General features: G+C 42.2%; 1 protein-coding gene across 6 annotated transcripts in view; it reads left to right on the top strand.

The window, feature by feature from the left end:
- The window catches only part of SBNO1 (strawberry notch homolog 1), an 80,356-nt gene that overhangs the window by 36,637 nt on the left and 28,945 nt on the right, over nucleotides 1-14,774 (top strand). For all 6 annotated transcript variants that reach the window (XM_030821604.1, XM_030821603.1, XM_030821608.1 and 3 more), the window contains 12 exons: nucleotides 1,217-1,378; nucleotides 2,076-2,211; nucleotides 2,291-2,396; nucleotides 2,524-2,677; nucleotides 4,090-4,272; nucleotides 4,825-4,922; nucleotides 6,872-7,023; nucleotides 9,268-9,465; nucleotides 10,133-10,300; nucleotides 10,392-10,567; nucleotides 10,968-11,099; nucleotides 14,243-14,378. In XM_030821604.1, the coding sequence (XP_030677464.1) occupies nucleotides 1,217-1,378; nucleotides 2,076-2,211; nucleotides 2,291-2,396; nucleotides 2,524-2,677; nucleotides 4,090-4,272; nucleotides 4,825-4,922; nucleotides 6,872-7,023; nucleotides 9,268-9,465; nucleotides 10,133-10,300; nucleotides 10,392-10,567; nucleotides 10,968-11,099; nucleotides 14,243-14,378 (1,801 nt within the window). The remainder of the gene's footprint in view (nucleotides 1-1,216; nucleotides 1,379-2,075; nucleotides 2,212-2,290; nucleotides 2,397-2,523; nucleotides 2,678-4,089; nucleotides 4,273-4,824; nucleotides 4,923-6,871; nucleotides 7,024-9,267; nucleotides 9,466-10,132; nucleotides 10,301-10,391; nucleotides 10,568-10,967; nucleotides 11,100-14,242; nucleotides 14,379-14,774) is intronic.

Genomic DNA, 14,774 nt, shown 5'->3' with positions numbered 1-14,774 from the left:
TTTTATGTTTCTTTTATAGTTTGTATGCCATAAGGATGCAGTTTAGACAGGTGGCATACCTTGCACTATAGGTCACCAAATCATATGCGATGTAGATAGTTATGGCTTGGGCAGGCTGGTTTCAGTATTTGTACAGCTAATGGACTTGAGTTACCCATACCTCTGCTCATGTGAAAACAATTCTGTAAGCTGAAAGACAACGTGTGCCAGTGTGTTTTAGAATGTTAAGGTTCAGTTAGCAAATCTTTATTGACTTACTATGCATGCACCAGTTGTTGGTGTTATAAGGTTAAAATAGACTGATAGGGTTCCTGGAAGGGCCTCCCTAGTAGCCCTTTGAAAATAAGTAACTGCACCTATACTTCCCATGGTGAGTCCTAAGTTGAATTCAGTGTTGCCCTAAACAGTGGCTTGTTAGGGTGGGTTTTACTGGGTGGATTTGTAGCTATAAAGTACTGTGTCTTGAATGACTGTATACAATTCAGAACTAAAAGGATGTAAGTGGCATCTAGAATTTTTTTTTTTTATTTCAGAGTAGTATTAGAAAGGCACATTAACAACTACTCATAATTCTTATGTATCAGAAATTAATCACAGTGTTTTGCATATAGTAAGTGCACAATAAGTGTTTGTAAATTGTGACTTTTCTTATAGGGGAGTTTGTCTGGTTTTTAATGTGTTTTTTTTGTGGTGATAAAGTTTTTAAGACTTTGAAAATTGGATTTGAAAAAAAAAAAAGATCTCAGCTCTGTTGCCCAGGCTGAAGTGCAGTGGCGCAATCTCAGCTCACTGCAACCTCTGTCTCCCAGGCTCAAGCAACTCTCCCACCTCAGCCTCTGTGGTAGCTGGGACTACAGACATGCGCCATGATACCTGGCTAATTTTTGTATATTTTGTAGAGATGGGGTTTCACTATGTTGGCCAGGCTGGTCTTGGAACTCCTGAGCTCAAGCAGTCCACCCATCTTTACCTCCCAAAGTGTGGGGATTACAGATGTGAGCCACTGTGCCCTACCAAAAACTGGATTTTTGTACCATAAAGTTGTATGTTTGGGTTGTGTACATTTATACAAATAAATTTGTGTCTCTGTACTTTTGCATTTTCTGAAGCCTGTCATGGGCTAACAAGAGTTCCTGCTTGTGAATGTTTAGTTGGGATAAATGTTTCAGAGAGAAAGGTATACTAATTAACTAAATTCTTTTCTTTTCTTTTTTAGTTTAAATACGGAAAAATTTCTTCCAAACATAATGGGAGTGTGAAAAAGGGTGTTATTTTTGCTACTTACTCTTCACTTATTGGTGAAAGCCAGTCTGGCGGCAAGTATAAAACTAGGTTAAAACAACTTCTGCATTGGTGCGGTGATGACTTCGATGGAGTGGTATCCTTTATGGCAAATATTTTTCTATTTTTTAACGACAAGAAAATTATAAAAGGGTAGACCTTTGGGAAACAGGAATCTTGAGATTAAACGAATTGCTGGAGTGAAAACTTTAATGATTACCTAGAGTCCAAAGGGATTGGAAAGTTGATTCGGTTTTTTACCTTTCAGGAGACCAATGTTTAACCTCCGGTTTAGAAAAATGTTAATAGATATGAGGAATACTGAATACCGTATTCCCCTTTTGAGGATTAACATTGCATATTTACATAGCAGAATACGCGAGAAGACTAAGGGAAAGAAAACTGTTAGAACTTAGTGGTCCCAAACTTGTTCACAGTATGTCTTTTAACTGTCCTGCGTGAGGAACATCACTTTTTGTAATGCTGATTAAATTGGTTACCAGTCATGCTTCTACTTTTACAGGTTACCAGATAACAACTTCTTGCTGCAGTGGGTTCTTTTCTCTGTTTTAATTTAGAGGCAAATTGCTGGTTTAAATTCCAAATTCAGTGAATGTCTTTGAGGCTAGAGAGGGAGGAGGATGTAACTGGGGAAAGGCCCATAGGACTTCCTTTGTATTTGCAGTCATGAAGTAGGCAATCAGAAGGCCTCAGGGAAATAAAAGTTAACTCTTCTTGAAAGACTAGAGATTCTTAATACTAATGTGATACATTCCTTAATTCATTCCATTTAGATAGTGTTTGATGAGTGTCATAAAGCCAAAAACTTATGTCCTGTTGGTTCTTCAAAGCCAACCAAGACAGGCTTAGCAGTTTTAGAGCTTCAGAACAAATTGCCAAAAGCCAGAGTTGTTTATGCTAGTGCAACTGGTGAGTATTTATTTATTTAAAAATATATATTGTAGGTTATTTTTTCAACTATAATATATTTCATTTGTGGGATTTTCAGGTGCTTCTGAACCACGCAACATGGCCTATATGAACCGTCTTGGCATATGGGGTGAGGGTACTCCATTTAGAGAATTCAGTGATTTTATTCAAGCAGTAGAACGGAGGTAATGCAGTTTACGGTATATATTCTTCTCAGTAGCAATCTAAGAAATGTGTTATTCCTAAAGCCCATTCTCTGTATGTTAAAATTCTACTGTATTGGTAGTTACTGTATGTTTTAATTTTATTCAGAGGAGTTGGTGCCATGGAAATAGTTGCTATGGATATGAAGCTCAGAGGAATGTACATTGCTCGACAGCTGAGCTTTACTGGAGTGACCTTCAAAATTGAGGAAGTTCTTCTTTCTCAGAGCTATGTTAAAATGTATAACAAAGCCGTCAAGCTGGTGAGGAATTTTTCTTAATTCCTAGTATTTATTTAATGTATTTGATAATGTTTGTTAGTTTTGGCGATTGCGATGCCTCCTGCCCATGGGAATGTATTTCTACTATAAAACAACAGATGAAGCCAGGCACAGTGTCTCATGCCTCAGCAGTTTGGGAGGCTGAGGCGAGCAGGTCACCTGAGGTCAAGAGTTCAAGACCAGGCCGGGCACGGTGGCTCACGCCTGTAATCCCAGCACTTTGGGAGGCCGAGGCAGGCGGATCACGAGGTCAGGAGATCGAGACCATCCTGGCTAACACAGTGAAACCCCATCTCTACTAAAAATACAAAAAAATTAGCCAGGCGAGGTGGCGGGCACCTGTAGTCCCAGTTACTCGGGAGGCTGAGGCAAGAGAATGGCGTGAACCCCAGGGGGCGGAGCCTGCAGTGAGCTGAGATCGCACCACTGCACTCCAGCCTGGGCTACAGCGAGACTCTGTCTCCAAAAAAAAAAAAAAAAAAGTGTTCAAGACCAGCCTGGCCTACATGTTGAAACCTCGTCTCTACTAAAAATACGAAAAAAAATTAGCTGGGCGTGGTGGCGCGTGCCTGTAGTGCCAGCTACTTGGGGAGGCTGAGGCAGGAGAATCGCTTGAACCCAGGAGGCGGAGGTTGCAGTGAGCCAAGATGGTGCCACTGCACTTCAGCTTGGGTAACAGAGGGAGACTCCATCGCAAAACAAAAACAAAAACAAAAAAAAACCAGATGAGTTACCATATGATAGGCTGTTTAAGCAATGTGGTTTTTTTGGTTTTGGTTTTTTTTTTTTTTTTTTTTTTTTTTAATTGAAGCAGAGTCTTACTCTGTCGCCTAGACTGGAGTACAGTAGTGTGATCTTGGCTTACTGCAACCTCTACCTCCCAGGTTCAAGGAGTCCTCTGAACTCTGCCTCCTGAGTAGCAGGGACTGCAGGCACGTGTCAATGTGCCTAGCTAATTTTTGTATTTTTTGGTAGAGATGAGGTTTTACAGTGTTGCCCAGCCTGATCTGGAACTCCTGGGCTCAAGCGATCCACCTGCCTCAGCCTCCCAAAGTGCTGGGATTACAGGCATCAGCCACTGCGCCTGGCCTAACCAATGTTCTTATATTTCAGATTGTCCATGTTTTCATTTTGTTAAGGTAATTGATAAGTTATAGCCATTTATTTCAGTTGCATAGTTCTTAAAATCACATTATTTTCTAAAATGACTGCATTAGGTAATAAGAAACTTGAGACAACTGTGTGAGTATCCTGAGAAATAGATTCCCAAGTTACTAAAGATGATTTATTAATGTTAAATGGTCTTACACTTAACATTATTTTGATTTAATTGGTATTTTTAAATAACTAGACTCAAAGATGAAGTGTCTAAAATGTTGATTATGTATCTTCAGTGGGTCATCGCGAGAGAGCGGTTTCAGCAAGCTGCAGATCTGATTGATGCCGAGCAACGAATGAAGAAGTCCATGTGGGGTCAGTTCTGGTCTGCTCACCAGAGGTTTTTCAAATACTTATGCATAGCATCCAAAGTTAAAAGGGTTGTGCAACTAGCTCGAGAGGAAATCAAGAATGGAAAAGTAAGTAGAAGAACTCATTAAGAGATTGTTTTGGGGTTATGTTGTTTAGTCTTTGTGGGTGCTGAGGTTTTCTGCTTGTAAAATCTGGTTTTCCTAAAGGATAGTAAAACTTCTAAAAAATACATTTCTTAAAATTACAAAAGCAATGCCTGCTTAGAGCATTTAGAGAGTTCAGAAAAGTATGACAAAGTAAACATCGCCATAATTGGTCATCCGTAGCTGTTAGCACTGGTAACATATGGATGTGTATTGGATTAAGGTTTTTTCTTTTTGGTGAATATTTAACTACTTAAAGCATAAGATACTATAAACTCTACAAGGGCAAGGGTTTCACTCATGCTTACTACTGTCTGTAATCCTATCTCCTGCCTAAATTTTTGACACGTAACCTGTCTCAAATATATAGAAGAAATAAGTAAAACAAATGTGTGTTTTATAATAATGAGGACATTCTTGTTTGAAATCTTTGTTTAGCTAAATGTTTAAAATGTGTCTTGGTAAGAAGCCACAAACATTATTACTTGTAATTAACATGTTTTCTTTTTTCTCCAGTGTGTTGTAATTGGTCTGCAGTCTACAGGAGAAGCTAGAACATTAGAAGCTTTGGAAGAGGGCGGGGGAGAATTGAATGATTTTGTTTCAACTGCCAAGTAATGTTTTTGTTTTTCTTTTTGAGTTCTTACTTACATTAGTTCCAATGTGGGCATTTCCTGGAGACAAAACTTTTGATTCACCTGCATCATCTTTAAGTTTTCTTGATCTGAGTTTTCTGCTTTTCTGTAACAGTGTATCTATTGGAAAACAATAACAGAAATCTCATAATCCTAAAATGTTAAGCATTTTGCCAATATTTCACAGAGTGTGTGAACTAACAGAAGGGCTTGATTTTGTTTGTCTTGTACATCTTGGAAATCTGTGACAGCTTGGTTTAGTTTCAGTTTTAGTGTACTGTATTTGAAACTACCATTATCCACAGGAACAGTAACTATAGTTTGTCCTAATATAACGAAGTCTACTTTATAAGTTGGCTGAGGATGGTGGCTCACAACTGTAATCTCAGCACTTTGGGAGGCCAACGTGGGCGCATCACTTGAGGTCGGTAGTTCGAGACCAGCCTGGCCAAAATGGTGAAACCGCATCTCAACTAAAAATAAAAAAATTAGTTGGGCATGGTGGCACACGCCCTGTAGTTCCACCTACCTGGAGGCTGAGGCAGGAGAATCCCTTGAACCCGTGAGGTGGAGGTTGCAGTGAGCCAAGATTGCACCACTGCACTACACTCCACTCTGGGCGGCAGAGTGAGACCCTGTCTCTAAAAAAAATAAATAAAGTCTACTTTAAAAGTTGAAAATAAGCATGAGATCTTCAGAAATAGATTTTAAAATGTTTTAGGCATTGCTTTTAGTTTGCCTAACCTCCAAATTTAAACTCTGGTAGTAAACTGAGCAAAATAAACTTGCTGCTCTACTATTTTGTGCCTTGGGATGCATTCAGATGCTCCTTTTAAAAGCAATACATGGGGCTCATGCCTGTAATCCAGGCACTTTGGGAGACTGAGTCGGGCAGATCACCAGAGGTCAGGAGTTTGAGACCAGCCTGGCCAACACGGTGAAACCCCGTCTCTACTAAAAATACAAAAACTAGCCAGGCGTGGTGGCGGGCACCTGTAATCCCAGCTACTGGAGAGGCTGAGGCAGGAGAATTGCTTGAACCAAGGAGGCAGAGGTTGCAGTGAGCCGAGATTGCACCATTGCACTCCAGCCTGGGTGACAGAGAGACTCTGTCTCAAAAAAAAAAAAAAGAAAAAAGAAAGACATACACCTGCTAATCTATATTTTTCTGTACATAATTGCCTAGAACTACTGTGTCCGGAATGGCAGCCACTTGTCACATGTGGCTATTGAGCCTTTGAAATGACTGATCCATATTGAGATGTTATTATATGTGTACTGAGCCAGGTTTCAAAGACTCCTTAAGAGAAAATAATGTAAAACATACGTGTTGACATGGTATATTGAGTTAAATAAAATGTATTATTGAAATTAGTTCCACCAGTTTTATTTATTTTTTTACTTTTTTTTTTTTTTGAGACAGAGTCTCGCTCTTTAGCCCAGGCCGGTCTGCAGTGGCGCTATCTCGGCTTACTGCAAGCTCCACCTCCCAGGTTCACGCCATTCTCCTGCCTCAGCCTGCCGAGTAGCTGGGATTACAGGCACCCGCCACCGCGCCCGGCTAATTTTTTGTATTTTTAGCAGAGGTGGGGTTTCACGATGTTAGCCAAGATGGTCTCGATCTCCTGACCTCGTGATCTGCCAGCCTCGGCCTCCCAAAGTGCTGAGATTACAGGCGTGAGCCACCGTGCCCGGCTTTTTTTACTTTTTTAATGTAGGCTACCAGAAAATACAATAATTGTGTATGTGGTTTGGCTTGCATTCTTATTTAGTTGGACAGCTTTGGGCTAGAAAATTAAAATTTATTTGAGCTTGTTTATCAGTATTTTGTAAAACTGAACAAGATATATTTCAATATATTTAATAATACTTTACATATAATTATTTTGTCAACTGAAGCAGTAATTGTCGCTGTTTCTCTCCTACAGAGGTGTATTGCAGTCACTCATTGAAAAACATTTTCCTGCTCCAGACAGGAAAAAACTTTATAGTTTACTAGGAATCGATTTGACAGCTCCAAGTAACAACAGTTCACCAAGAGATAGTCCTTGTAAAGAAAATAAAATAAAGAAGCGGAAAGGTGAGTACTTTAAAAAAGAAAAAATAGACCGGGCGCAGTGGCTCACACCTGTAGTCCCAGCACTTTGGGAGGCTGAGGTGGGCAGATCACGAGGTCAGGAGATCGAGACCATCCTGGCTAACATGGTGAAACCCTGTCTCTACTAAAAATACAAAAAATTAGCCGGGCATCATGGTGGGCACCTGTAGTCCCAGCTACTCTGGAGACTGAGGCAGGAGAATGTCGTGAACCCAGGAGGTGGAGCTTGCAGTGAGCTGAGATAGCGCCACTGCACTCCAGCCTGGGCAACAGAGCGAGACTGCGTCTCGAAAAAAAGAAAAAAGAAAAAATAGTTGATGTCGAAAATACCACAAAGATAAGCATTTTAAAGTGGCTATATTTTGGGAATGAACTGCCTTCCGTGAATTCACACAAATGGTTCCAAATTTTCACTGTCACTTGTACAATTTTGAATGCACAAGTTATCCCCGTTTTAAATTAGGAATTGAGCAATTCACTGGTGCTTGGCAGTGTGTTAAGCACTTGGCTATATACATTCTATCACATAACCTGGCAGAGGTCCATATGAAATTAGGTCTTATTTTTCCAATATTATTATTATTATTTTATTTTATTTTATTTTTTTTTTTTTGAGACGGAGTGTCGCTCTGTCACCCAGGCTGGAGTGCAGTGGCGCGATCTCGGCTCACTGCAAGCTCCGCCTCCTGGGTTCACGCCATTCTCCTGCCTCAGCCTCTCCGAGTAGCTGGGACTATAGGCGCCCGCCACCACGCCCGGCTAATTTTTTGTATTTTTAGTAGAGACGGGGTTTCACCATGGTCTCGATCTCCTGACCTTGTGATCCGCCCGCCTTGGCCTCCCAAAGTGCTGGGATTACAAGCGTGAGCCACCGCGCCCAGCCTTATTTTTCTAATTTTATAGACCGAGGTCATTAAAGCACAGAGAGATTTAAAGGTTAAAGAGTTTTCCTAGGTTCACAGAGATAGTTAATGATTCATGGGAACTAAAACCTGTGTCTTTGTATTGTCAGACTTGTTCTTTAATATATAGAGAGCTGGGTGTTTCAGTAGTCTTCTTTAAAAGAGCTTTTTTTTTTTTTTTTTGAGACAAGGTCTCCGTTACCCAGGCTGGAGTGCAGTGGCACCATCTTGGCTCACTGCAACCTCTGCCTTTTGGGTTCAAGGAGCTGGGATTACAGACATGCACCACCATGCCCTGCTAATTTTTGTATTTTTAGTAGAGACGGGGTTTCACCATGTTGGCCAGGTTGATCTCGAACTCCTGAGCTTAAGCAATGCGCCCACCTAGGCCTCCCAAAGTGCTGGGCTTACAGGTGTGAGCCATCCCGCCCAGTCCTGTTTCGGTTTTAGAAGTTGACTTCTCGCCTGGCACAGTGGCTCACGCCTGTAATCCCAGCTTTTTGGGAGGCTGAGGCAGACGGATCACCTGAGGTCAGGAGTTCGAGACCAGCCTGGCCAACATGGCGAAACCCCATCTCTACTTAAAATACAAAACTTAGCCAGGCCTGGTGGCAGGGGCGCCTTATAATCCCAGCTACATGGGAGGCTGAGGCGTTAGAATCACTTGAACTTGGGAGGTGGAGGTTGCAGTGAGCCAAGATTATGCCACTGCACTTTAGCCTGGGAGACAGAGTAGACACTGTCGGGGGAAAAAAAAAATATCTGGTCATGGTGGCATGTGCCTGTAGTCCCAGGTACTTGGGAGGCTGAGGTGGGAGGATCACATGAGCCAGGGAAGTCGAGGCTGCAGTGAGCTATGATTGTGCCACTGCACTCCATCTTGGGCAACAGTGAGGCCCTGTCTCCAAAAATAAAAAGGTTTTATAAATTGATTTTCTATTGATTTTCTAAGTATTCTATGTCTATAAACCTGTAATTATTAGGCCTCTTCTCAAATCTGATACACAGTCAAATTGTGACTATGCCAGAGGTTCTGCTTTTACTCTGTTGTCCTGAATTTGTCTTGAAACTTGTGCACTTGAAGGCAGTCTTGACTTAGTACTTCTGTATCCAATTTCTTCTTCAGAATAAATGTTTATAACCTTATTTTTTATGGGAGTCCAAAAGGTTAGCGCTGGTTTGTGAATTCTGTTTGTTTTTTGACTTACATAAATACTTTTCCTCTGCACTTTTCATTTGAATTAATTTATGAACTACATATGATGTACTGGATCTTAAGAAACATTGAATTTGGGCTGACTCTGTTGTTTGTGGCTGAGGGTAGGTGAAGAAATAACTCGAGAAGCCAAAAAAGCACGAAAAGTAGGTGGCCTTACTGGTAGCAGTTCTGACGACAGTGGAAGTGCATCTGATGCCTCTGATAATGAAGAAAGTGACTATGAGAGCTCTAAAAACATGAGTTCTGGAGATGATGATGATTTCAACCCATTTAGAGATGAGTCTAGTGAGGATGATGAAAATGGTAAGTTCAGTATATTAAATATACACGAAAGCGTATACTATTTCAGTATATTTGAAAATGGGAATGAAACCTTTTCTTCTGTACAGTACAAATGACCACACAGATTATAATCTTTGCTTGGTGGAAAGCTCCAGGCTTATCTGCCTTCTGGAGGTTTGAGCCTCGTATATGTGAGAAGATAACCTCAGCTTTGTGCAGTTATTTTTAACTTGAAAACATGGATTTGTACCCCATGGTGTATGGATGGACCAACGTAGGTGGTGATAAGTTATCAGTTAGCAATATAAAAAATTTCATCCGGGCGCGGTGGCTCATGCCTGTAATCCCAGCATTTGGGAGGCTGAGGTGGGCGGATCACCTGAGGCTGGGAGTTGGAGACCAGCCTGACCAACGTGGAGAAACCGCATCTCTACTAAAAATACAAAATTAGCCAGGTGTGGTGGCCCATACCTGTAATCCCAGCTACTCAGGAGGCTGAGGCAGGAGAATCACTTGAACCCAGGAGGTGGAGATTGCAGTAAGCCGAGATTGTGCCATTGCACTCCAGCCTGGGCTACAACAGTGAAACATAGTCTCAAAAAAAAAAAAAATTCACAGGTTGTTTCCTTTGAAGATTCTGTACTTGTTTTAACAAATGATTTGACATCAATCTTTCCTTAACACTCAGATCCCTGGTTAATCAGAAAAGACCACAAGAAAAACAAAGAGAAAAAAAAGAAGAAAAGTATAGATCCAGATTCTATTCAAAGTGCCTTATTAGCATCAGGTCTTGGATCAAAACGACCTAGTTTTTCATCTACACCAGTTATCTCACCTGCTCCTAACAGTACACCAGGTATCCATATAGAAACTTCCTTTTTGAAATACTCTTTTAAACAAAAATATTTAAACTTTGTACTAACTTTTAACAAATGTTCTTTATCTAGCTAACAGTAACACCAACAGTAACAATAGCCTTATAACAAGTCAGGATGCTGTGGAAAGGGCTCAGCAGATGAAGAAAGACCTGCTTGATAAGCTAGAAAAATTAGCTGAAGACCTCCCCCCTAATACCCTGGATGAACTTATCGATGAACTTGGTGGCCCTGAGAACGTTGCCGAGGTAAATAGGCCTGTATCTCTTGGTGACATTTTTGCCATTTGAACCCCTGTAAAATGAGTTGTATTTTGACTATCTTCACATAATAATCTCAATTTCTTAGATTATAGAATTCTTGTTCTACTTTAGTTGCCATCCTACATCCAATGAACTGCTGCCTCCAGTATCTGAGTGTCTGTCCCAAGCCACTGGTCCTAGTTACTACGCTTGTCACGCATCTTTTGTGATTGTGGCCATGTGTCAAGGTTTTTCCAGGGACTGTGTTGCAGTGTTCTGTATCCTTCAGTGCGTGGTGCAGCACAGCCTGTGCTTTTATCTCCCATGTGTCTTCAAGGAAAGAGGCATTGAGTCTGTCCACCGCAGTCAGGTACCTTCATTGTAATGACATTGTTTGGCTTCTCAGATGACTGGCCGCAAGGGACGGGTTGTGAGCAATGATGATGGAAGCATATCTTATGAGTCAAGATCTGAACTTGATGTGCCTGTGGAAATACTAAACATCACAGAAAAACAACGATTTATGGATGGAGATAAGGTATGTTTTACTGGGATGCTTCTCAGTGAAAAGAACAATGCCTGTATATTTAGATTAAGCTTTAGAAGAGTTTTTTTCCTTTTAATATAAGTCATGTCCATTGAGTATTGTCATTCTGTATTTTTTAGTAATTGTACATACTGAATGTTGTACTTGTTTTTAATATTTTATCATTGAATATAATAAGTATTTGCTGGGTGCAGTGGCTCAGGCCTGTAATCCTAGCACTTTGGGAGGCCAAGGTGGGCAGATCACTTGAGCTCTGGAGTTTGAGACCAGCCTGGGCAGCATAGTGAAACCCCGTCTCTACTGAAAATACAAAAAATTAGCTGGGTGTGGTAGTGCATGCCTGTAATCCCAGCTGCTCAGAAGGCAGAGGTGGGAGGATAGCTTAACCCTGGGCGGTGCAGGTTGCAGTGAGTCGAGATCGCACCACTACACTCCAGCCTGGGCAACAGAGCTATTATGCAAATTTTTTTAGTAATTGCCCTTTCTCACGGAATATTTTGCATGTTTTTATTATTTTATCATTGAATATAATAAGTATTGTGTATAATGCATAGAATTAGATATGGCTCTTGAGTGCTTTGGAGGCTTTTGAAATATTTAATCATGATATAAAAATACTGTGTTCTCTCCGGGCGTGGTGGCTCATGCCTGTAATCCCAACACTTTGGGAGGCCGAGATAGGCAGATCATGAGGTCAGGAGTTCAAGACCAGCCTGGCCAACATGATGGTGAAACCCCATCTCTACTAAAAAATACAAAAATTAGCCAGGTGTGGCGGGCATCTGTAATCCCACCTACTCAGGAGGCTGAGGCAGGAGAATAGCTTGAACCTGGGAGGCAGGGGTTGCAGTGAGCCAAGACTGCACCATTGCACTCCCACCTGGGCAACAGAGTAAGACTGTCTCAAAAGAAAAAAATGTTCTCTTAGTTCATCTTGGTGTTGTGACGTCTTATGTCATTCTAGTGTCATTCTGATTTTGAGACTAAAATATTTATGTGTGTCCATATTACTAGTAACTTTGGTTTCACTGTTTATTTTATTGCTATATCATGTTATATTAAGATGATTTACTAGGCTGGGCGCGGTGGCTCACGCTTGTAATCCCAGCACTTTGGGAGGCCGAGGCGGGCGGATCACGAGGTCAGGAGATCGAGACCACGGTGAAACCCCGTCTCTACTAAAAATACAAAAAATTAGCCGGGCGTGGTGGCGGGTGCCTGTAGTCCCAGCTACTCGGAGAGGCTGAGGCAGGAGAATGGCGTGAACCCGGGAGGCGGAGCTTGCAGTGAGCCGAGATTGCGCCACTGCACTCCAGCCTGGGCGACAGAGCGAGACTCCGTCTCAAAAAAAAAAAAAAAAAAAAAAAAAGATGATTTACTGTAAATGGCTTACAGATTACATTCCCATATCCAACGATTGTAGAGATTTTGGGTGCCTCCAGAGACTCTTTTTTTTTTTCTGAGACAGAGTCTTACTCTGTTGCCCAGGCGGGAGTGCAGTGCAGTGGCATGATCAACTCACTGCTACATTCACCTCCCGAGTCCAAGTGATTCTTGTGCCTCAGCCTCCCGAGTAGCTGGGACTACAGGCACGTGCCACCACGCCTGGCTAATTTTTGTGGTTTTTTTTTGTTTTTTTTTGGTTTTTGAGACGGAGTCTCGCTCTGTCGCCCAGGCTGGAGTGCAGTGGCGCAATCTCGGCTCACTGCAAGCTCCGCCTCCCGGGTTCACGCCATTCTCCTGCCTCAGCCTCTCCGAGTAGCTGGGACTACAGGCACCCACCACCACGCCCGGCTAATTTTTTGTATTTTTAGTAGAGACGGGGTTTCACCGTGGTCTCAATCTCCTGACCTCGTGATCCGCCCGCCTCGGCCTCCCAAAGTGCTGGGATTACAAGCGTGAGCCACCGCGCCCGGCCTAATTTTTGTATTTTTTGACAGAGACAGGTTTCACCATATTGACCTGGCTGGTCTTGAACTCCGGACCTCAAATGATGTGCCCACCTCTGCCTCCCAAAATGCTGGGATTATAGGTGTGAGCTACTGTGCTGGCCCAGAGACTCTGTTTGTTTGAGAAGGACGGTCACTTTGTCCCCCAGGCTGGATCTCAGCTCACTGCCACCTCCACCTCCCGAGTTCAAGCAGTTCTCTGCCTCAGCCTCCTGAGTAGCTGGGAATATAGGCACACACCACCACACCTGGCTAATTTTTGTATTTTTAGTAGAGACAGAGTTTCACCATGTTGGCCAGGCTGGTCTTGAACTCCTGACCTCAAATGATCCATCCACCTCAGCCTCTCAAAGTACTAGATTACAAGAGTTTTGAGACCAGCCTGGGCGACATAGTGGGACCCCGCCGTGTACAGGGAAAATAGTCACATGACGGCACACGCCCACAGTCCCAGTACTGGGGAGGCTGAGGTGAAAGGGTCACTTGAGCTTGACAGGTGAAACTATAGAGAGCTGTGATTGCACCACTGCACTCCAGCTTGTGTGACAGAGAGACCCTGTCTCAAAAAATATATATATATATACAAAAAGGTAATGTTACATATTTTCAAGATTGTAGGTACAGGTATTAGTTATTGTACATAATTGCTTCATGAATCTAGGCCCATATGCATTAGGAATTAGTTGGAATTAGTTTTGGTTGTTAAATAACAGAAAATACAAAGTCTGTAAAGTGTTGACTTCAGTAAGATAGATTATTTCTCTCATGGACACATTTGGGTATGTGGAGCAGGGCTTGTATGCCCCCTTGAAGCCCAGGCATCTTCCATGTTGTTCATTAAATTATGTGGGCCTCCATTTCCAAGTTACCTTTGTATTCCAAGATACCTGTTCCAGACTCTGTCAGTACCTCTACATTTTACCTAACAGAGAGGAGACAAGGGGATGAGAAGGGCATGTCGCCTACTTTTAAGGACACTTCCTATGCATCGTACATTTTACCTACACCTTGCTGGCTGGAGAATGTTCACACTTAGCCGTAAGGGAGACTGGGAAATAAAACTGGAAGTCTTTATTATTGAGAAAGAAGGAGAGAGTTGGCAGTCTGCTGAAGGACTTCATTTAAGGCACTGGCCTGCTTGTTCTTAATGCAAAAGTGACTTTATTTTTCTTATATTTGACACAGAATATTGCTATCATCTCAGAAGCTGCCAGCTCGGGTATTTCATTACAAGCAGATAGGAGAGCTAAAAATCAAAGGCGAAGAGTTCATATGACTTTAGAATTACCCTGGAGCGCTGATAGAGCAATTCAACAATTCGGTAAGTTCCTACAACTGGATTTCACTTAATGGATAGCTAGGAATCATTGGGGTAAATTTGTGCATATCAAAACCTAGGTTTAGGCTGGGCACAGTGGCTCATGCCTGTAATCCCAACATTTTGGGAGGCCATGGTGGGAGGATAACTTGAGTCCGGGAGTTTGAGACCAGCCTGGGCAACACAGTGAGACCCTGTCTCCACCAAAAGAAAAGAAAAACTGAGCTGAAAGCAGTGGCTCGTGCCTGTAATCCCAGCACTTTGGGAGGCTGAGGTGGGTGCATCACTTGAGGTAATAGTTTGAGACCAGCCTGGTCAACATGGTGAAACCCAGCCTCTACTAAAAATACAAAAATTAACTGGGTGTGTTGGCACGCACCTGTAATCTCAGCTACTTAG

Source organism: Nomascus leucogenys, chromosome 10 (genome assembly GCF_006542625.1).
Source record: "Nomascus leucogenys isolate Asia chromosome 10, Asia_NLE_v1, whole genome shotgun sequence".
Classification (NCBI taxonomy): Eukaryota; Metazoa; Chordata; class Mammalia; order Primates; family Hylobatidae; genus Nomascus; species Nomascus leucogenys.
This window is presented reverse-complemented; position numbering and strand designations above follow the sequence as displayed.